The 23023-nt window shown below is 43.3% G+C and overlaps 1 protein-coding gene across 2 annotated transcripts in view; it reads right to left on the bottom strand.

Moving 5' to 3' along the window:
- Positions 1-733: 733 nt before the first annotated feature.
- LOC142748896 (histidine--tRNA ligase, cytoplasmic-like) overlaps positions 734-23023 on the bottom strand; it is a 73217-nt gene continuing 50927 nt past the window's right edge. For both annotated transcript variants that reach the window (XM_075856272.1, XM_075856273.1), the window contains 6 exons: positions 22870-22963; positions 10285-10412; positions 9919-10182; positions 9381-9497; positions 2979-3125; positions 734-936 (listed from right to left, as the gene is read on the bottom strand). In XM_075856272.1, coding sequence (XP_075712387.1) covers positions 883-936; positions 2979-3125; positions 9381-9497; positions 9919-10182; positions 10285-10412; positions 22870-22963 — 804 coding nt within the window. In that variant the 3' untranslated portion in view covers positions 734-882. The remainder of the gene's footprint in view (positions 937-2978; positions 3126-9380; positions 9498-9918; positions 10183-10284; positions 10413-22869; positions 22964-23023) is intronic.

The following is a 23023-nucleotide window of genomic DNA, read 5'->3' as shown; positions in this document are numbered from 1 at the left end:
GTATTTTATATGTAGAGGTTCAGATAGCACCTGCTCGGGCTGGTGCACGGATAGGGGCCCAACCCAATTCCGAATCAGTACAAAGTATCCGGCACACAAAGCGCCATATTCAGCGGCCAGCCGCTTTACTAGGCCTAGCGCTCACAACATTCCCCAGCACGGCTCAGTGCCTGAAGAAGGTCAACAAAACCGAAACATTGCTACTGGAATTAAGGTAAATAAAAATCTCAACTACAGTTTGTATGCTGAATATATTTTATGACTTTCCATGTTGGAAGGGGAAGGGGGTGGGGGTGTTGGGGAGAGATGTAAGGGAAGAGGATGTTGAGGGATTGATGGGAAACTGTAAGTTGTAATTTATGTTTGTTAAAATTCAATAAAAAATGACATGATTAAAAGGAAAAAACCTCTTAGGATATGCAGTTCATTGTGTAATTCCAAGTTTCTTATCTAGAATTGAAACATTAGTGATCTATGCTGCTCTTTTTTAGCTTCATACACTTGCAAGCTGCACATTCTATTCATTTCAGTATAGGGTGGAGGACAGTAGGAGGAAATCAGAATTATTTCCCTTCTGCGGAGACAGGATTACCAGGCACATGGAGCATTTTGTGTCTAAATATGCTGTGTGATAATATTCACAGGACAAAGAATACAGCAATATTAATTTGTTATTATATCACAATAGTTGTGTTTATAATAGGATTAAAAAAAACAAGGGAAAACACAAGAATTCTTATATATATATCAATTTATTTATATGTCTTATAAAAATGTCTCTATATAAAAAAATGTTGTTCTGATGCTTCCTCCATGGAGCGATTGCACACACACATTTCATTATTTTAGGACTAAGTATTAGTATCTTCGTGTGAACCAGTGTTAACTTGTCCGTTTTTGGATTTCTTCTACTAAACATTCCCTGGAGACATTGACCTGTTATAGAAGAAAAGCACATAGTAAGATTGTGATACTCTGTGGGTTTAAAATACTGGGACAGCAGCTGTTAGATCTTTGCCTAGTATTCTAGTATGGAAGACATTGATCTTCCACTGTCTATGCAAACGACCAATCCCTCAGACAAGAAAATATTTGCAGGGAGCGATGATACACTACATGCTGCTTTGCTGTGCAAACTGAAAATCACAATATGGGAAATTACCATAAGAGCTCCTGGATGGGCAGTTGTAGAGTGCTCTCAGCTAAATGCATGGTCACGACTAATGAACAAGAGCATACATATCATACAGTCAAACCATGTGACCGCTATGTGGCCCTTGGAGAGAGGGGACCCTGGTTGGTCCTATCTACCTTGCTACTAGGTGGCAAGAACCTGAGGAGAAGGACTCCTCCCTCCAAGGAATAGCATTGTTATGAGGCAAGAGAGTGGGGAATTGATCCTACAGTTATGGAAATAGAGGGGAGGGGGGGCAAACACCAGGGCAATCCTTTACTATGGGTCCTCCTTTCTTCTATGTATGCTACAGCTACTAAAGCAGTGAGCATGTGCATTTCCAAAGATGCTGCTGCTGGAGAGGTCTAATTCCAATTGCCTTAATTTCTTAACCCGTTAGTGACCGGCCCATAGTGTTTTTACGTCGGTCACTAACGGGCCTTATTCCGATGCCATAGACTTTTTACGTTGCGGCATCGGAATAAGTAAACAGAGCAGGGAGCTGTCAAATCTCCCTGCTCTCAGCTGCCATAGGCAGCTGAGGGCTGGGAGCGTCCCTGCTCTGCCGGGTGAGATCGATATCAGTATCGATCTCACCCGTTTAACCCCTCAGATACGGTGCTCAATAGCGAGCACCGCATCTGAGTGGTTTTGGAGAGAGGGAGGGAGCTCCCTCTCATCGCACCGACACCCGGCGATAAGATCACCGAGTGTCTCTGTCTCCGATGGCAGCCGGGGGCCTAATAAAGGCCCCCAGGTCTGCCAGTAATGAATGCCTGCTAGGTCATGCCGGAGGTATGACCTACCAGATTCCTGTCCGTTTTAAACGGACAGCATAATACACTGCAATACAAAAGTATTGCAGTGTATTATAAAAGCGATCGGAGGATCGCATAGTGAAGTCCCCTAGTGGGGCTAGTAAAAAAAAAAAAAAGTTTAATAAAGTTAATAAAAAAAAAAAAAAGTGAAAAAAAAATGAAAACCCACTTTTTCCCCTTACAAACTGCTTTACTATTAAAAAACCAAAATACAGTTAAAAAGTCACACATATTTGGTATCGCCGCGTCCGTAATGACCCCCACTATAAATCTATTACATTACGTCGTAAAAAATTAAATAAAAAACAACGGAAAAATTGCTGTTTTCTGTGAATCCGGACTTTAAAAAAATTTGATTAAAAAGTGATCAAAAAGTCGCATCTACTCCAAAATGGTACCAATAAAAACTACAAGTCTTCCCGCAAAAAAAAAGCCCTCATACAACTGCAACGGCGAAAAAATAAAAACGTTACGGCTTTTCAAATATGGACACAAAAACAAATAATTTTGAAAAAAAAAGCGTTTTTACTGTGTAAAAGTAGTAAAACATACAAAAACGATACAAATTTGGTATCGTTGCAATCGTAACAACCCGCTGAATAAAGTTATTGTGTTATTTATACTACACGGTAAACGGCGTAGATTTAGGACGCAAAAAAGTATGGCGAAATTTCAGATTTTTTTCTATTCCCCCCCAAAAAAAGTTAATAAAACTTGTCCCGCAAAAAACAAGACCTTATACAGCTATGTCGACGCAAAAATAAAAACGTTATAGCTCTTGGAATACGACGATTCAAAAACGTAAAAAATAGCTTGGTCATTAAGGTCAAAAATAAGCTGGTCATTAAGGGGTTAAAAATAACAGCAATGGAATACGGTACATGTGTTGCTTGACCTTTAGGTAGCACATGTGGTTAGTGTGACTGGCGTTTAGCTGTATTCTGATTGACAATATATCAGGTTACAGGTTTGACATAGGTGTTTACCTCCTCTCGTGTTGCAACATCTCTCAGCTTTACCACCCCATCCTGTAGTTCTTGCTCCCCAATAATGGCCACCAGTGGAATGCCGGTCTTCTCACAGTATTGCAGCTGGGTGAGTAATTTAGGGTTTTTCTTATGAAGCATTTCTGCCTGTATTATAAGAAATAAAAATATAAAATAGTCACAGAAATGTTATACTTGGGAATGCATATTTAGGGTTAATAATGAGATGCCCTTCCTCCTGCTGGAACTCCAAATCCAAACCAATGCAAAAAAAAGGTGGATGAGATCATGCAAGATGCAGGGTTGGCAGGTGCCACTTTAGTGGTGGCGATGTGTCCTCCATTTGTAATCGCTCTCCTTTATAGACTATTCCTTTCCTTTACTATAAAGAGGGTGGCCAGGCATGTGTGGCCACCTATCTACTGCAAATAAAGGAAACAGGAACCCAAGTACTCGGGATTGGTGGAGACCCAGTATGATTAGCAGAAGTCCCACTTTTATGGCAGATACTATCGATATACTAAAAATGTATAGAATGGAAAATTAGTAATCGTGCTGACGCCCACAAGAAAAAACACACCAGTGAGGGACTATTAAAAATGTTACTCTCAATATAAATATATACTCAGCTTTGTGTACACTCTGCTACATATATATATGGGTGTGTGACACCATCTACAGAGGGCACTGTGGCACGATCTACAGAGGGCACGATCTACAGAGGGCACGATCTACAGAGGGCACGATCTACAGAGGGCACCGTGGCACGATCTACAGAGGGCACCGTGGCACGATCTACAGAGGGCACCGTGGCACCATCTACAGAGGGCACCGTGGCACCATCTACAGAGGGCACCGTGGCACCATCTACAGAGGGCACCGTGGCACCATCTACAGAGGGCACCGTGGCACCATCTACAGAGGGCACCGTGGCACCATCTACAGAGGGCACCGTGGCACCATCTACAGAGGGCACCGTGGCACCATCTACAGAGGGCACCGTGGCACCATCTACAGAGGGCACCGTGGCACCATCTACAGAGGGCACCGTGGCACCATCTACAGAGGGCACCGTGGCACGATCTACAGAGGGCACCGTGGCACGATCTACAGAGGGCACCGTGGCACGATCTACAGAGGGCACCGTGGCACGATCTACAGAGGGCACCGTGGCACGATCTACAGAGGGCACCGTGGCACGATCTACAGAGGGCACCGTGGCACGATCTACAGAGGGCACCGTGGCACGATCTACAGAGGGCACCGTGGCACGATCTACAGAGGGCAACGTGGCACGATCTACAGAGGGCAACGTGGCACGATCTACAGAGGGCACCGTGGCACGATCTACAGAGGGCACCGTGGCACAATCTACAGAGGGCACCGTGGCACAATCTACAGAGGGCACCGTGGCACAATCTACAGAGGGCACCGTGGCACAATCTACAGAGGGCACCGTGACAAGATCTACAGAGGGCACCGAGGCACGATCTACAGAGGGCACCGAGGCACGATCTACAGAGGGCACCGAGGCACGATCTACAGAGGGCACCGAGGCACGATCTGCAGAGGGCACCGAGGCACGATCTGCAGAGGGCACCGAGGCACGATCTGCAGAGGGCACCGAGGCACGATCTGCAGAGGGCACCGAGGCACGATCTGCAGAGGGCACCGAGGCAAGATCTGCAGAGGGCACCGAGGCACGATCTGCAGAGGGCACCGAGGCACGATCTGCAGAGGGCACCGAGGCACGATCTGCAGAGGGCACCGAGGCACGATCTGCAGAGGGCACCGAGGCACGATCTGCAGAGGGCACTGTGGCACGATCTGCAGAGGGCACTGAGGCACGATCTACAGAGGGCACTGTGGCACGATCTACAGAGGGCACTGTGGCACGATCTACAGAGGGCACTGTGGTACGATCTACAGAGGGCACTGTGGCATGATCTACAGAGGGCACTGTGGCATGATCTACAGAGGGCACTGTGGCATGATTTACAGAGGGCACTGTGGCATGATCTACAGAGGGCACTGTGGCATGATCTACAGAGGGCACTGTGGCATGATCTACAGAGGGCACTGTGGCATGATCTAGAGCAGGGGTCTCAAGCACGCGGCCCGCATGCGGCCCCTGGGCCTGTCATCTGCGGCCCGCGGGACACAGCGCCGCTAGTATTGGCTCTGCTCCGAGACTCTGGAATTCCCTGACATCGCTGTTCACATATGAACAGCGATGTCTGGGGCTTCCCCAGAGCCGGAGTCCCGGGCAGAGCGCTGTTGTCGGCTCTGCTCCGGGACTCTGTGGAATTCCCTGACATCGCTGCCCATATATGGACAGTGTGTCAGGGTCTTGCCCAGAGCGGAGCAGAGCGCTGGTGTCAGCTCTGCTCCGGGACTCTGTGGAATTCTCTGACATCGCTGTCCACATATGAACAGCGATGTCTGGGGCTTCCCCAGAGCCCCGAGCAGAGCGCTGGTGTCGGCTCTGCGACTCTGTGGAATTCCCTGACATCGCTGTCCACATATGAACAGCGATGTCTGGAGCTTCCCCAGAGCCCCGAGCAGAGCGCTGGTGTCGGCTCTGCTCTGGGACTCTGTGGAATTCCCTAACATCGCTGTCCACACATGAACAGCGATGTCTGGGGCTTCCCCAGAGCCGGAGTCCCGAGCAGAGCGCTGGTGTCGGCTCTGCTCCGGGACTCTGTGGCAGCCTAAGACATCGCTGTCCATACATCGACAATGATGTCAGGGGCTTCCCCAGAGCAGGAGTCCCAGTGATGTCAGGAGCAGAGCTGGAATCCCAGGCAGAGTGGCAGAAGCGGCTCTGCTCCGGGACTCCAGCTCTGGGCAAGCCCCTGACATCACTGGGGCAGCCTCTACAGAGGGCACTGGGGCAGCCTCTACAGAGGGCACTGGGGCAGCCTCTACAGAGGGCACTGGGGCAGCCTCTACAGAGGGCACTGGGGCAGCCTCTACAGAGGGCACTGGGGCAGCCTCTACAGAGGGCACTGGGGCAGCCTCTACAGAGGGCACTGTGGCATTATCTACAAGTGGGTGTGTGGCAGTATCTGAAGAGGACACTGGCATTATCTAGGGGTGTGTTGCATTATCTACAGAGGGCACTGTGGCCTTATCTACAGAGGGCACTGTGGCCTTATCTACAGAGGGCACTGTGGCCTTATCTACAGAGGGCACTGTGGCCTTATCTACAGAGGGCACTGTGGCCTTATCTACAGAGGGCACTGTGGCCTTATCTACAGAGGGCACTGTGGCCTTATCTACAGAGGGCACTGTGGCCTTATCTACAGAGGGCACTGTGGCCTTATCTACAGAGGGCACTGTGGCCTTATCCACAGAGGGCACTGTGGCCTTATCCACAGAGGGCACTGTGGCCTTATCCACAGAGGGCACTGTGGCCTTATCCACAGAGGGCACTGTGGCCTTATCCACAGAGGGCACTGTGGCCTTATCCACAGAGGGCACTGTGGCCTTATCTACAGAGGGCACTGTGGCCTTATCTAGGGGTGTGTTGCATTATCCACAGAGGGCACTGCGGTAGCATCCACAGAGGGCACTGCGGCAGCATCCACAGAGGGCACTGCGGCAGCATCCACAGAGGGCACTGCGGCAGCATCCACAGAGGGCACTGCGGCAGCATCCACAGAGGGCACTGCGGCAGCATCCACAGAGGGCACTGCGGCAGCATCTAAAAAGGGGCTGCCCAATCTTGACATGTGTGCTAACGGAGCCGCCGGACGGCATTTAGCGACACTTAAACTGGAAAGCTGGATTGTTGAAATAAGCACGTGGAGAAATATCTCAAATTCTAAACCTAGCGCTATTATTATAGTAATGTAGTGTTATAGTAGTTCAAATAACTAATTGATTAACAATAATTTTGTATTGCATCAAATTTGAAAGTAATGCGGCCCGTCAACTTCCCATTTTTTCTATATGCGGCCCACTTACCCGGCCGAGTTTGAGACCCCTGATCTAGAGGGTTTATATCAGCACCAAATAATAAGACAATAGTGGGTGCAAAGCCCACGGATAGTAGTCTGTAAGCCTTAGGTATACTGTAATAAGAAAATAGGCAGCATTAACATACTGAATCACTATATGAGTTTTTGCAGCAAAAGCTTTTGTAAGTACCCCATGGGTGAACAACAGTGGGTCCCTGAATCAACATAGTGGACTTTTTCCACATTTGCCTTTTAACTGCGCTGTATACTTCTTCTTTAAAAAAAGAACTGTTATTCAATCGGAAGATCTTAGAGAAATTGGCTTTTATTTTTCACTCAATGTGTATCAAGCTACGCGTTTCAGAGCCGTACCCGCTCTGAAACATGTAGGTTGATACTACATTAACCCCAAAATGACCGACCCATAGTGTTTCTACGTCAGTCACGAACGGGCCTTATTCCGATGCCATAGACTTTTTACGTCGCGGCATCGGACTAAGTGAACAGAGCAGGGAGCTGTCAAATCTCCCTGCTCTCAGCTGCCAGAGGTAGCTGAGGTCTGGGGGCGTCCCTGCTCGACCGGGTGAGATCGGGTGAGCTCCCTCTCATCCCACTGACACCCGGCGATAAGATCGCCGAGTGTCTGTTTCTCCGATGGCAGCTGGGGGCCTAATAAAGGCCCCCAGGTCTGCATGTGGTGAATGCCTGCTAGGTCATGAAGAAACGAAAAAAAAATATGAAAAACCCACTTTTCCCCCTTACAAACTGCTTTATTATTAACAAACAAAATAAAGTAAGAAGTTACACATATTTAGTATCGCCGCGTCCGTAACGACCCCAACTATAAACTTATTACATCATTTAACCCGCACGGTGTACGTTGTAAAAAATAAAATAAAAAAACATGCAAAAATTGCGGTTTTCTTTGAATCCAGCCTTAAAAAAAATTTGATAAAAAGTGATCAAAAAGTCGCATCTACTCCAAAATGGTACCGATAAAAACTACAAGTCGTCCCGCAAAAAAAAGCCCTCATACAACTGCATCGGCGAAAAAATTAAAACGTTACGGCTCTTTAAATATGGAGACACAAAAACAAATAATTTTGAAAAAAAAGTGTTTTCACTGTGTAAAAGTAGTAAAACATACAAAAACTATACAAATTTGGTATCGTTGCAATCGCAACAAAACGCTGAATAAAGTTATTGTGTTATTTATACCACACGGTAAACGGCGTAAATTTAGGACGCAAAAAAGTGTGGCGAAATTGCTGTTTTTTTTTCTATTCCCCCCCCCCCAAAAAAAAAGTTTATAAAAGCTAATCAATAAATTCTATGTACCCCAAAATGGTGCTATTAAAAATTACAACTTGTCCCGCAAAAAACAAGACCTTATACAGCTATGTCGACGCAAAAATAAAAAGTGTATAGCTCTTTGAAGGAGACGAGGGAAAAACGTAAAAAATGGCTTGGTCATTAACGTCTAAAATAGGCTGGTCATTAAGGGGTTAATAAACATTGAATGAAAAATAAAAAAGTAAGATCTTCCTATTGAGTAACTATTTTTTAAAGTAATCAACAGTGCTGTTAATGGGTCTTCTTTTTACCGATCTTTTGAACTGTTTACTCTCTGGTACAGACTCATCCTGGAAGGACCCGAGGCAAGCAGCACCAATTATTGTATCACATGACTTCATCGACCTTGTACTCCTACCACAAAATTCTTAGGTGAGCATAACTCCAGTTACTTCAGGGTTTTTTCTGCACCTAGAAATAAATATTCTTACTACCTCTTTGGTAAGGGCGGATTTACACGAACGTGCTATACGTCCGTGCAACCCGCGTGATTTTCAAGCGGGTCAAACACACCTATGCAAGTCTATGGGGCCGTGCAGACTGTCCGTTAGTTTTGCGCAGCGTGAGTTCGCTGTGTGAAACTCGCGACATGTTCTATATTTCGGCGTTTTTCATGCATCACACACCCATTGAAGTCAATGGGTGCATGAAAATCACGCGCACCACATGAAAGCACTTCCGTGGGACGCGCGTTATTCGCGCAACAGCAGTAAAAGAATGAATGTGCTTTTCTGTTTACAAACATCCAAACAGAGTGTCATAATGATGGCGGCTGCGTGAAAAGCACGCAGCCGCGCATCTATATGAACATGACACACTGAGCGGTCACGCACCTGCCACGCGCGCAAAACGCAGCGTATTTTGCAAGCGGAAAACGCACACGTTTGTGTGAATCCGGTCTAAGTCTGAGAAACTATTTTGCAAAAAATCAAAAATACATTTTCTGGATAAATGTAAAAGTGAAAGTAAAAAAAAAAAAAAAAAAAAAAAAAAGAAAGGGGGAGGGTGGGATGTTGCCATGAGTAACAAACATTATATAGTAATAAAACTATACATGCACACCAAAGCAGGCACTGGATATACTCACTTTAATTCCAGCGTTCCAGAGCGCAGTAATAAGTTTCATCCTCTCTTCTAGGTAATTTGGTTGGGCTGTAGCCACAAGAACTTGAGTTTCCGTGGTTCGGATATTCTTAAAAGAATTCTACAAAAAAATTGTAGAATTCGTTATGTAATTTCAATAAATTAAATTGTTAAACCAGCCTAAAATATTCATACAAGATATCATGCCAGGTCAGAGATGTAAATGGTGGGCTGCAGTACTCTATAAAGAGCACAAAATCGCCGTCAAAATGTTTGATCTACTTTACCCTTATTTGCATTGTAAGACAGCGGATATCAAAATTGGCCCATGGCAACCAATCAGAGCACACCTTTCACTTTTCAGAAACCCTTTGTAAAATGAAAGCAGCATACCGATTAGTTCCTATGCGCAACTACTCCACTTTTCCTTTTCACCGTTTTTGATAAATGGCATGGATGTTCTCAATCTAACAAATTATGTCAACGTTCAAACAATCCATTATCGTAAAAAAAAAAATCTATTTCTGACATTTTAACCTTACCTTTGATTTCTTCTCAGCTAGAGATAGTATTCTCTCAATTCCAATGCTGATCCCCACGCATGGTACTTTTCTACCGCTGTCATCAAACAGACCAACGAGGTCATCATAACGCCCCCCAGCGGCTATGCTGCCAAAACCAGTTAGCCTGTCAGTATTATTATCTAGTGAACTATGGGGTTCTTCAGGGTCTTCAAACTGTACAGCTTCATAGATCACTCCGGTGTAGTAATCCAAACCACGTGCCAAGCCCAGGTCAAAAGAGACCTAACAGAAAGTCACAATAAAATAGTAGCTGAACTGAAAGCTAGAGTCTCAGATTGTTCACTTGAGTCAAAGAAATATAACTAGAAATTTTAATGTTCAAACCTTATCTGCCACCCCAAAGATTTCCAAGTAGCAGTGAAGTAGTTTAAGGTCGCTCAGTGCTTCCATAGCCATTGAGTTCTGAGAAACCATTGAATCGTTCCATAATTGTTCTAGTAGAGCCAAGCCACCTAAGCAGAAAACAATTCACGTTACGTTACACAATTCAATGACTATGTAGTGTGGTGTACACGGAGTTATAAAGTGTACAAAGTTAGTAGTAGCAGACGGGAACGGAGGTTAGAGGAAGCCCAAATGGCACATAGTAGGGAAGGGGACCTATTACACATTATGCATTGGGGCCTAGGAGTTCACAGTGATGTCTCTCATCATGACTGTATATGAAAAGTGAACTGGCTGTCAAACATACCAAAGAAAAAGGGGAAACAATATTTATTACTACTAAAAGTGATGACTAATGCACTGGGTAAAAAGTTTAACTTCAATGTGTTGCCAGAAAAACATGTTTTTTTTTTTAAAAATTAAACATTTAGTGTGTGGGTGATTAAACATTGTTCAAATTTTTTTTATTTTTTTCGCGAGTCAGGAAATATTATAATATTATAATTATAACAGCAATCGCTGTTCCAATTCAACCTAAAGGTGATCTCTGGGGTTGAGGTCAGGGCTCTGTGCAGTTACTCAAGTTCCTCTGCATCAAACTCGTCAAACCATTTCTTTATGGACCTTGTTTTGTGCAAAGAGAAACAGTCATGCTGAAACTTGCCACAAAGTTGGAAGCATACAATGGTCTAAAATGTCTTTGTATGAGCCTATTATTCTAAATCCTTCAGGTACTTTGCCTCCTCCTTAGTTGTCAGAGGACACTCCCAGATAGACCTCCTTTGGCCCAAGACTTCTGACGCCAATCTCTATTTTGCATAACTATATTGATTTAGGATAGCAATTGTAATTTCATACAGGAGCAATGTTTTTCTTCTTCTATGTTTTAACCTTTTAACTTTCCTTCTATCCCATGTATTTTTATGTGCAATGATTGAATGTCAACTTCGTACATCTGGGTTCCAGCGTGGACACTTTTGAATGTGCATAATATAATGCTATGTGATATTTCTAAGTGGTGGAAAATCAATAAAAATTTTAAAAAAACAAAAATGTCTGTGTGCTGTAGCATTATTATTACCCATCACTGGAAAGAAAGGCCTTTTTCGATTGTCCGTCCCAACGCATTCCGATCATTGCTCCGTGTAAATGGAGCAAACAAGCGCTGATCAACTTGCTGTATTGTTAATCGGCGCCTGTTTTCTTGGCGAAAATCTGTCCATAGTAAGCTCTATGCATTCCAATAGGTAGCATTCTCCTGGCATCCGCAAAGCCCAGATTGACAGCACAACTCCGACTGCCAGATAGTGAAACGTGATTCATCACTCCAAAAAACACGTCTTCACTGCTCCAGAGTCCAATTGTAGCAGGTCTTACACCACTCTAGCTGATGCCCGAAGTCAAGGGAAAACAGCTCTAGATTTTCAAGGGAAAACAGCTCTTGATTTTCAGACGTTTTTTAAGCCACTCGCATATTTTACGGCCGTTTTTGTAGCGGTTTTTCTATAGAGTCAATGAAAAACGCCTCCAAAAACGGCTCAAGAAGCGACATGCACTTCTTTTTCGCGGGCGTCTTTTTACGCGCCGTTTTTTGAAAATGAGTCGTAAGAAGACGCCCCGTCGGATCAGAACGCCATATTTCCCATCGAAATCAATGGGCAGATGTTTGGAGGCGTTCTGCTTCTGTTTTCTCAGGCGTTTTTTGAGGCGTAAACGCCCCCTGAAATACGCCTGAAAACACTACGTGTGCACATACCCTAAGAGGCAGTTTCAAACTCTGTAGTGAGTGATACAACAGAAGATAGGCAACTTGTAAACTCTTGAACTCAATAGTTAAGAGGAGTGTTCACATACAGTTGCCCATAAGCTGGGTTTACACTGAGCGGCAGGGCTTCATAGGAGACTGTCAGAATCACGATATACTGCAATACATGAGTATTGCAGTATATTGTGCAAGCGATCCAACGATTGCTGGTTCAAGTCCCCTAAAGGGACAAGTAAAAAAAACATAAAATACGTTTTTTTTTAATAAATAAGAAAATAAATAAATAAAATAAAAGTAATAAAAAACAACCCCTTTTCCTATTTTCCCTCAAGCACAATGTAAAAAAATAAAACATGAACATAAATGATATTGACGCGTCCGTAAAAGTCTGAACTATTACAATAGATTATTTAATCCGCACGGTGAACGCCGTAAAAAATTAAAAATGTCAGAATTGCTGTTAATAAAATAAAAAGTTATCAAAAAGTCTCATGCACCTCAAAAATGCTACCAATATGAACTACAGCTCGCCCTGATAAAAATAAGCCTCCATACCGCTAAATCGACTGAAAAATTAAAAAAGTTATGGCTCTCAGAATATGGCGACAAAACTTAAATTTAATTTTTAACAATCTGTTTTTTCCTTGTAAAAGTCGTAAAACAAAGAAAAATGATATAAATTTGGTATCGCTGTAATCGTATTGGCCCGCAGAATAGAGTTTACATGCCGTTTTTACCGCACGGTGAACGCCGTAAAAACAAAAAACCACCCAAAAGATTCAAGAATTGCTGTTTTTTTCCTATTCCACCCCACAAATATTTTTTCCCAGTCTCCCACTACATTATATGGTACAATAAATGGTGCTGTGAAAATCTACAACTCGTCCCGCAAAAAAAAAAAGCCGTCATACGGCAATATTGATGGAAAAATAAAAAAGTGATGGCTTTTGGAAGGTGGGCGGGGAAACTTACGTGAAAATCCGAAAAAATGGCTGCTGCGGGAAGGGGCTAAAAACAAAACGGCACAGTGTGAACCCTACCATATAGTGTAGGTGGGCTTTTGCATAACAGAATTCCAAGAGGCAATTTATTTTACTTTTCCATCAACATCACCTTATGAGAGCTTGTTTTTTACAGAACAACTATTTTTTAACCAGTTAGTGACAACCAATACGCCTTTTAATGGCGGTCACTAATGGGCCTTTGGCTGGACTGCTGCCTCTTCCCGGCAGCCTAGTCTCAATCCTGCACAGGTGTCCGCTGCGGACTGTAGCGGGTGCTCGGTTGTCTAATGACAGCCAGACTCCTGCGCTAATGGCTGCGATTTGAGTTCACTTTGATCACAGCCATTTAAACCCTTATATGCCACGGTCTATAGCGACCACGGCATCTTAGTGGTTTATAGAGGGAGGGGGCTCCCTCGGTCACCCATCGGCGAACCTCAAGTGCGATCGTAGGCCGCCGATGGGCTGCCTGCCACGGCTATATGCCTATTAGGTCTAATAGATTACCTTTTTCAGTTTTCCACCACTGACAGGCAATAATGCTGTAGTATACCAAAGCATTATATAAGAGATCAAAAGATTGCATAGTGGAGTCCACTAGTGGGACTAAAAAAAATAAAAATATTTATGTCAAATAATTATTAACCCCTTCCCGCCGGATCACGTATATTAAACGTCAATAAAAACTGTGTCTTACCGCATTTTGACGTTACTGTACGTCATGGAGATGAAGCTGGCTCAGGAGCTGAGCCAGCGACATCACCGCCGGGTGACAGCTGTATGTTACAGCTGGCACCCTGAGGTATCGGCCAGGACCGCAGCTAGCCTCCGATCCGACCGATTAACCCCTCACATGCTGCGTTCAATAGAGATCGCAGCATGTGAGGAGTTTATAGCCACCGGCACCCCAGCAACGTGATCGCTGGGTTGCCGGTGGCTGCAAAGGCGATCGGAGGGCTAATGCTTACCTCCCGATCAGCCTGTAACGGAATCCTCCTATGCCCCGTCGTCGGCGGGGCCCAGGAGGCTTCCGGTACCATCGGCAAGATGGCGCCGCCTCAGCTTCCGGCTCAGAAGCTGAGCCGGCGTCATCAGCAGTGGGTGTCCGCTGTATGTTACAGCGGACACCCCGATCTATCGGCAGGAACCGGAGCTAGCTCCGATTCCTGGCATTAACCCCTTCGATGCAGCGATCCATTGTGATCGCTGCATCCTAGAGGTTTGTAGAAAAATCGGCAGCCTTGCCATGCGATGGCAAGGCTGGCGACTGTTACTATGGCAACAGGAGCCCTAACAATGGACTCCTGTCTGCCATTACGTAAGCTGATTAGGCCCCACCCAGAGGCGGAGCCTGATCGGCTTGCTGTCAGTGAACAACTGACAGTTCCAATACATTGCACTACATAGGTAGTGCAATGTATTAGAACATCAAACAAACAGTTGGACCTTCAAGTCCCCTAGTGGGACTAAAGAAAAGTGTAAAAAAAAAAGTGCCAAAAAAGTAAAAATAAAAGTTGTAAAACATACAATAAAAGTTTCAAATAATAACACAAAACACAATCGCCCTTTTTCACTTATCAAGTCATTTATTATAGAAAAAAATAATAAAGCCATACATATTTGGTATCGCTGCGACCGTAACGACCTGAACTATAAAAATATTATGTTATTTATCCAGCGCAGTGAACGGTCTTCCAAAAATGAAATAAAAAGTGATCAAAAAGTCGCATGTATACAAAAATTGTACCTAAAAAATCTATACCTCGTCTCGAAAAAACAAGCCGTCACACAGCTCCATCGACGAAAAAATGTAAAAGTTATGGCTCTCACAACTTGGCGACAGAAAAAATACATTCTCTTTCCAAAAGTAATTTTATTGTGCAAAAAGTTATAAAAAAGTTCTATAAATTTGGTATCGCCGGAATCGTACTGACCCGCAGAATGAAGGTAATATGTAGTTTATAACGTATGTTGAACGCTGTATAAAGAAAAAACAACTAAAAAAACTATGGCAGAATTTCAGTTTTTTTTGTCACCTTGCCTCCCAAAAAAAGGATAACAAGTGATCAAAAAGTTGATTGTACCCCAATATGTACCAATAAAAGCTACAGCTCGTCCCGTAAAAAAAAAGAGCCCTCATACCACTACGTCTATGAAAAAATAAAATAAGTTAAGGCTCCAATAATTCAGGAAAGAAAATTATCCAGTTGTGAAGGCCCGAGGGGAACATTTCTTCTGTTTCAAAAGGCGATGTATCAAGGCACTAAAATTAGGGAACCAGGAAGGGGAGGGCCCAACCATATCCGCTGGAAGCGACGGTGCCCGTATTATACCAGGACAACGCTTTCCCGGCAAAATTCCCCAAACTGCAAAGGTGCGGAGTGTGGACCAAAAGGGGGATAAGGAAGGACGCCAGTTATCAGTGCGACACCGGCCTGTGCAGACAGGATCGATCACAGCGTAACACACATCTATGGATCATTTTATTATTTTTTTTACCTTATTATTATACCACCTGACTATGCCCTTGATGTACTCTTGCCCAGCTCAGACATGCCCCACATTATAAAACGGAAACAACAGTGATACTCCAAACAAAACTATTACCAAGCAAATTCCACGCTCCAAAACCCAAATGGCGCTCCCACCCATCTGAGACCTACAGTGTGCCCAAACAGCAGTTTACTTCCACATATATGGCATCACCATACCCGAGAACCCTTTTAACAATTTTTGGGTGTGTGTCCCCAGTAGCACAAGCTGGGCACGACATATTTGAAACTGAATTGGCATATCTAGGGAAAAATTTTAATTTGTACCTTCCGCAACGCAATCATTTATGGAAAAGACACGTGGGGTGAAAATGCTCACTACACCTCTTAATAAATGCCTTGAGGGGTGCAGTTTCCAAAATGGGGTCACTTCTCAGGGGTTTCTTTTATTATTTCACATCAAAGCCTCTGCAACTGTGAACCAATACTTTATATGTCGCCAAATTAGGCCTCAATTTTACATGGTACTCTTTCACTCCTGAGCCCTGTCGAATGTCCAGGCAAAAGATTAGGGCCACATGTAGGGTGATTCTAAAACAGGGAAACACCGCATAATAATTGAGAGCTGTCTTGTTATGGTGGCACAAGCCGGGCACCACATATTGGCGTATCTAAGGAAAAATTCCCATTTTCATTCTCCCACATCGTGTGCACACGAATTTCTGCAAAACACCTGTGGGGTTAACATGCTCACTACACCCCTAGGTGAATACCTTGAGGGTGTTGTTTCCAAAATGGGGTCACTTCTGGGGGGGATCCACTGTTTTGGTCCCGCAGGGACTTTGCAAATGCAACATAGCGCCCAGAAACCAAATGCAGCAAAATCTGTACAACAAAAGCAAATGGCGCTCCTTCCCTTCCGAGCCCTGCCGTGTGCCCAAACAGCATTTTATGACCACGTGTGGGGTATTGCCGTACTCCAGAGAAGTTGCTTTACAAACGTTGGGGTTCTTTTTTTCCTTTATTTGTTGAGAAAATTAAAAATTTGGAGCTAAAGCTACGTCTTATTGAAGAAAAAGGATTTTATTTTTTTTCACTGCCCAATTCTAATAAAATCTATGAAACACCTGTGGGGGCAAAATGCTCACTACACCCCTAGATGGATTCCTCAAGGGGTGTAGTTTTCTCAATGGAGTCACTTTTTTGGTGTTTTCACTGTTTTGTCCCCTCAGGGGCTTTGCAAATGCGACATGGCCTGCGCAAACCATTCCTGCTAAATTTGAGCTCCAAAAGCCAAATAGCGCTCTTTCCCTTCTAAGCTCCGCTGTGTGTCCAAACATCTGTTTATAACCACATGTGGGGTATTGTTTTACTCGGGAGAAATTGCTTTACAAATGTTGTGGTGCTTTTTCTCCTTTAGTCCTCGTGGAAATTAGAAAAAAATTAGCTAAACCTACATTATCTTTGAAAGAATGACGATTTTTATTTTCACGGCCTACTTCCAATAATTTCTGCAAAAAACCTGCGGGGTCAAAATGCTCACTATACCCCTAGATAATTTCCTCAAGGGGTGTAGTTTCCCAAATGGGGTCACTTTTGGGGGATTTCCACTGTTTTGGCACCGAAAGAGCCCTTGAAACCTGACATGGTGCCTAAAATATTTTCTACTAAAAAGGAGGCCCAAAATCCACTATGTGCTCCTTTGCTTCTGAGGCCGGTGCTTCAGTCAATTACTGCACTAGGGCCATATGTGGGATATTTCTAAAAACTGCAGAATCTGGGCAATTAATATTGAGTTGCGTTTCTCTGGTAAAACCTTCTGTGTTACAAAAAAAAAATAGATTAAAAATGAATTTCTGCAAAAAAAAATGAAATTTGAAAATTTCACCTCTACGTTGCTTTAATTCCTGTGAAACGTTTAAAGGGTTAAGAAACTTTCTAAATGCTGTTTTGAATACTTTGAGGGGTGAAGATTTTAAAATGGGGTGACTTTTTGGCGGTTTCTAATATATAAGGCCCTAAAAGCCGCTTCACAACTGAACTGGCCCCTGTAAAAATAGCCTTTTGACATTTTCTTGAAAATGTGAGAAATTGCTGCTAAAGTTCTAAGCCTTGTGACGTCCTAGAAAAAAACAATGCCAATCTAAAGTAGACATATGGGGGATGTTAATTAGCAACAATTTTGTGTGGTATAACGGCCTGTCTTACAAGCAGATACATTTACATTTAGAAAAATGCTAATTTTTGCAATTTTTCACAAAATTTTGGTGTTTTTCACTGGTAAATATTGAATTTATCGAGCAAATTTTTCCACTATCATAAAGTCCAATGTGTCACGAGAAAACAATCTCAGAATCGCTTTGATAGGTAAAAGCGTTCCGGAGTTATTACCACATAAAGTGAAATATGTCAGATTTGAAAAAATGGGTCTGGTCCTGAAGGCCAAAATGAGCTTGGTCCTGAAGGGGTTAAAAGAGCTTAACAGTAAAAAAATTAAATAAAACTATTTTTTTTTTAAATAAAAAGTGGTTTTATTTAGTAAAATTGTAAGAGAAAATACATATATCTGGTGTCGCCGCAATCGTAATGAGCCTAACAATAAAGTTAACGTTAAACTTCAAGGTGAACGGCCTAAACCCCCCCCCGTTTTTTCTAAAAACTAATATTAAAAGTTAATTTAAATACGCATAGAACCATGGTAGAATTGCAGGTTTTTTTCCCCCATCCCCCTAAAAAAAGTTCATAAAAGTTCATCAAAAAATGGTGTACACCAAAATGGTGCCATTGAAAAATACATCTCATCCCGCAAAAAACAAGTACTCATACAGCTATGTTGAAGGAACAATCAAAAAGTTCTAGCTCTTTTAATGAGATGATGGTAAAAATAAAAAAATTGCTTGGTCATTAAGGCCTAAAATAGGCTGGTCACTAAGGTGTTAACCCCTTAACGACCGCCCACCGTCTTTTGACGTCGGGCGGTGCAGGTACTCAGTCTACAGCGACGCCTTTTGACGTCGCTGTAGTAGAGTAGGTTTAACGGCAGCCTGGTCAAGTCTGCACTAAAAACTGGCTGTATGTAACAGGTCCGGTTCTTAGTGCAGCCATCAGGACCTGCCGATTTCGTCGTAACAGCATGTGACCGCTGTGACAGCCAATCACAGCGGTCACACGCTGTTACTGTGTACAGAGCCGCTGGGAGTGTCTAAATGACAGCTCCTGCTCTAAGAACGAGCTGTTGCTAGCAGCTCTGTTCTTAGAGCAGTGATCAGGAGCCAATAGTATTGGCTCCTGATCTTTTTTGTGTTCACTATGATATCCAATCATAGTGATCACTACTGTAAAATAAAAGTAAAACATGTATCTGTTTCTCCTCACTCTGTTCTAGCTGTGGAGAGAAACAGATACAAGTGTGTCAGTGTCCCCTACACTTGTTCCTCACACAGTTTCAAAAAAAACAAAACATTTCTTCAGTATATACATATATATATAAATATATTTACTGTATATACTAAGAATCGTACTATAAACGACTTTCTTTTTAGGGTACGCTGTTAGACGGCGTGTACGCTGTTAGACGGCGTAGGGTGCTGTTCTGGGCTTGGGTTTACAGTTTGTGTTAGGCGTAGGGTTTAGGTTTTAAAAAAAAAAAACGTTTCATTCCTTTAGTGTGGTTAGCTGATAAAAAAATTTAAACCGCTAGTTACGTTTATTATTTGCGGTTTAGACTGTATAATCATTATGGCTGCCAAAAGATACAGCGTTGAGGAAGCCTATCAGATGCTATGCTCCGATACGGATTCTGCATCTGAAGTTGAGCTTTTTCTTGAAAGCGACAGCGAAAGTGTCGCTTCAAGGGATTCTATTGATATGAGACCGAGCACCAGTGATATGGGAGACGGCGCAGTTGCCACAACGTCCGTTCAAAGTGCAGCCCCTGACATTGCACAACCCCAACAAACCGATTTAGTGTGGGAACCCACGAGTTTATTTTCTCCCACCATAAATGACTTTATTGCTACTCCTGGCATAAATCCCAATGTCAGTAATTTTTCACCACTAAATTATTTTAATATTTTTATTACGGACCAAGTTTTGGAACATTTTGTGCAGGAAACAAATTTGTATGCCAGGCAGTACATTGCCAATAAGCCTTCGTCACCTTATGCCAGGTTGTGGAATCCCACAAATGCAACGGAAATAAAAAAAAATCTGGGCCTCACCCTTAACATGGGAATTATAAAAAAAACCTCCATTAGGTCATATTGGGCATCAAGCCCTATACATGCCACCCCCATTTTTTCTGGCATTATGTCACGCAGCAGGTACGAAATACTTATGCGATTTCTCCACTTTAGTGAGAACTTACAGGCACCCCTTCCAGCGACAGAAGTCGTGACCGGCTGTATAAATTAAGGCCTTTGCTAAATTTTCTTAATTCCTCCTTTTTAGGAGCATATACCCCTGAACAAAATTTAGCAGTGGATGAATCGCTAATGAATTTCAAAGGGCGTCTCTCATTCCGCCAATTCATACCCTCAAAAAGTGCAAAATACGGTGTAAAGATCTACAAATTATGTGAAAGCACTACTGGCTACACATGTGCATTTAAGATCTACGAGGGTAAAGACAGTGAATTCAATCCACCAGGGTGCCCTCCAAATATTGGTACCACTGGTAAGATTGTGTGGGATTTAATTGGCCCTTTCCTACACAAGGGGTATCATGTATACACGGACAGTTTTTATACCAGTGTGCCATTGTTTAGCGCCCTTCATTGTGCCAACACCGGAGCCTGTGGCACAATACGCAGGAATCGCAAAGGTTTCCCACGTCAACCTGTGGATAAAAAACTACCAAATTGAGAAGATGCTGGCTTTAAAATTTCGTGACCGCAAGGACGTCTATATGATCAGCACTATCCATACAAGTGCAACAGCAACTGTTAGAGAACAATTAAAGCACAAGAGAAAGAAAGAGTCAAAAACTATCAATAAATGTCATTTTGCCAAATGGCATAGAAAAATATATATTTTATTGGACAATACAAGTAACACGATTAAAAATAGACTACAAATCAGAATAGACTGTATATCTCCAAAAGTATGGGAGAGGAACATGGGTCATAGAGGTAAAACAGTACAAACAACAGTTTATATCAGTAGTTCTAAGCGGTTTGCAAGAAATAGATACAGAGGAAGCGAGGGTTAGTTACAACTATGCACAGTGTCGCTACATATCAGCAAGAGCGATTAATCTAGTAATAGGCATGAAAAGGATAAGGAACACAATAGTAAGCAGAGAACGTCTCCGTGAGACCAGACCTGCTGTCTAAGTAGACGTAAGTGTTTTGCAGCTAAACCTGTCGCAAGCTCAGAAAGGTAAATGTATCAATCAACATTCAACATATGCATATTTAAAGATTGCAAGAGAAACACCGCTAGTACTGACCCATATCGTTCCAAGGATGTGGTGACTCCCAAAAGTGGAGAAACCCACCAGATTTTGCAACCCCTACCTGCTATTGCAGCAGATCGGCGCTGCAATGTAGATTACAGTAACGTTTTAATTTTTAAAAAACGAGCATTTTTGGCCAAGTTATGACCATTTTTGTAGTTATGCAAATGAGGCTTGCAAAAGTCCAAGTGGGTGTGTTTAAAAGTAAAAGTCCAAGTGGGCGTGTATTATGTGCGTACATCGGGGCGTTTTTAATACTTTTACTAGCTGGGCGTTCTGATGAGAAGTATCATCCACTTCTCTTCAGAACGCCCAGCTTCTGCCAGATCACGCTGTGACGTCACTCACAGGTCCTGCATCGTGTCAGACGAGCGAGGACACATCGGCACCAGAGGCTTCAGTTGATTCTGCAGCAGCATCGGCGTTAGCAGGTAAGTCGATGTAGCTACTTACCTGCAAACGCTGATGCTGCTGCAGAATCAACTGTAGCCTCTGGTGCCGATGTGTCCTCGCTCGTCTGACACGATGCAGGACCTGTGAGTGACGTCACAGCGTGATCTCTCGAGAACACGGCTGTGTCTGCACTGCCAGAAGCTGGGCGTTCTGAAGAGAAGTGGATGATACTTCTCATCAGAACGCCCAGCTAGTAAAAGTTTTAAAAACGCCCCGATGTACGCACATAATACACGCCCACTTGGACTTTTACTTTTAAACACACCCACTTAGACTTTTGCAAGCCTCATTTGCATAAGTACAAAAATGGTCATAACTTGGCCAAAAATGCTCGTTTTTTTAAAAATAAAAACGTTACTGTAATCTACATTGCAGCGCCGATCTGCTGCAATAGCAGATAGGGGTTGCAAAATCTGGTGACAGAGCCTCTTTAAGGTCTTTTCAGGCCCGGTCATTAAGGGGTTAAAGAGCACCTGTCACCTCTCCTGACGTGTCTATTTTAGTAAATACTTGTACTCCCCGTGAAATAACAATTCTGGAGCAACTTTTCTCAGAGCTCTGCGTTGTGCCGTTCCTCTATTATTCCTTCTAGACGTTTAGGAATAAATTGACCATTCCTCTTGTCAAAGGGGTGTGTCCCTACACAGTGTCACTCTGTCAGCACTGATTGGACAGTCTCAGTCTGTGTATGGACACGCCCCCAACTGGTAACACCCAGTTGACAATTTATTCATAAATTTGATGGAGGAATAACAAAGTAACGGTATGACGCAGAGCTCTAAGAAAAGATGCTCCGGGGTGGTTATTTCATGGGGAATACAATTGTTTACTAAAACGGAGATGTCAGGAGAGGTGACACGTTCTCTTTAAGCCACACCCATTTTCCTTTCTCCTCCATTTGGATTGGCACGTGTGACAAAAGAGAGATCAAAAAGCAGAAAAAGAAAATAAATAAATATATATTAGAAATCCATTGCTGTATTTACAAAGACAAGTCCATCATAATGCAATTTTATTTACCCAAATGAACCGGAACCTCTGCATGCTCTGCATTTTACGGTTTGTGTGACTGGGTTTTGCCATTGTGTAATATATTTCCCCCAGATCAGGCTGAAGCGTTTCCTTATTGGATCTATAATTTATGTCTGCTTCATACATTTTTCTGATGTATTTCCACAGGCATAACTACACTTTAATTAGCTTCCACCAGATAAAATCTTTCTGCCAGCCCGAGACTCAATTATTCTGTGTTGCAACGTATGCAAAAAGAAGTGCTGAAGATACACAAAATGCCCTTTGGTCTCACAGCGTACCATTTATCACGGGCACCTTTAAGAACAGCTCCCATGCGTCATACCTTTAAGTCTGATGTATTCACCCACTCGGTCTACAATCTCCGCTCTCATATCCTTCTCTTCAATCATTTCACTCCTGACCTTGTCCCAAGGAATCTAAAATAAATCTGAAATAAATAAGTTATTTGTCCTCTTCTCTGGGCAGTCTCAATTCTA

This window comes from Rhinoderma darwinii, chromosome 3 (assembly GCF_050947455.1).
Source record: "Rhinoderma darwinii isolate aRhiDar2 chromosome 3, aRhiDar2.hap1, whole genome shotgun sequence".
NCBI classification, from domain to species: Eukaryota; Metazoa; Chordata; class Amphibia; order Anura; family Rhinodermatidae; genus Rhinoderma; species Rhinoderma darwinii.
This window is presented reverse-complemented; position numbering and strand designations above follow the sequence as displayed.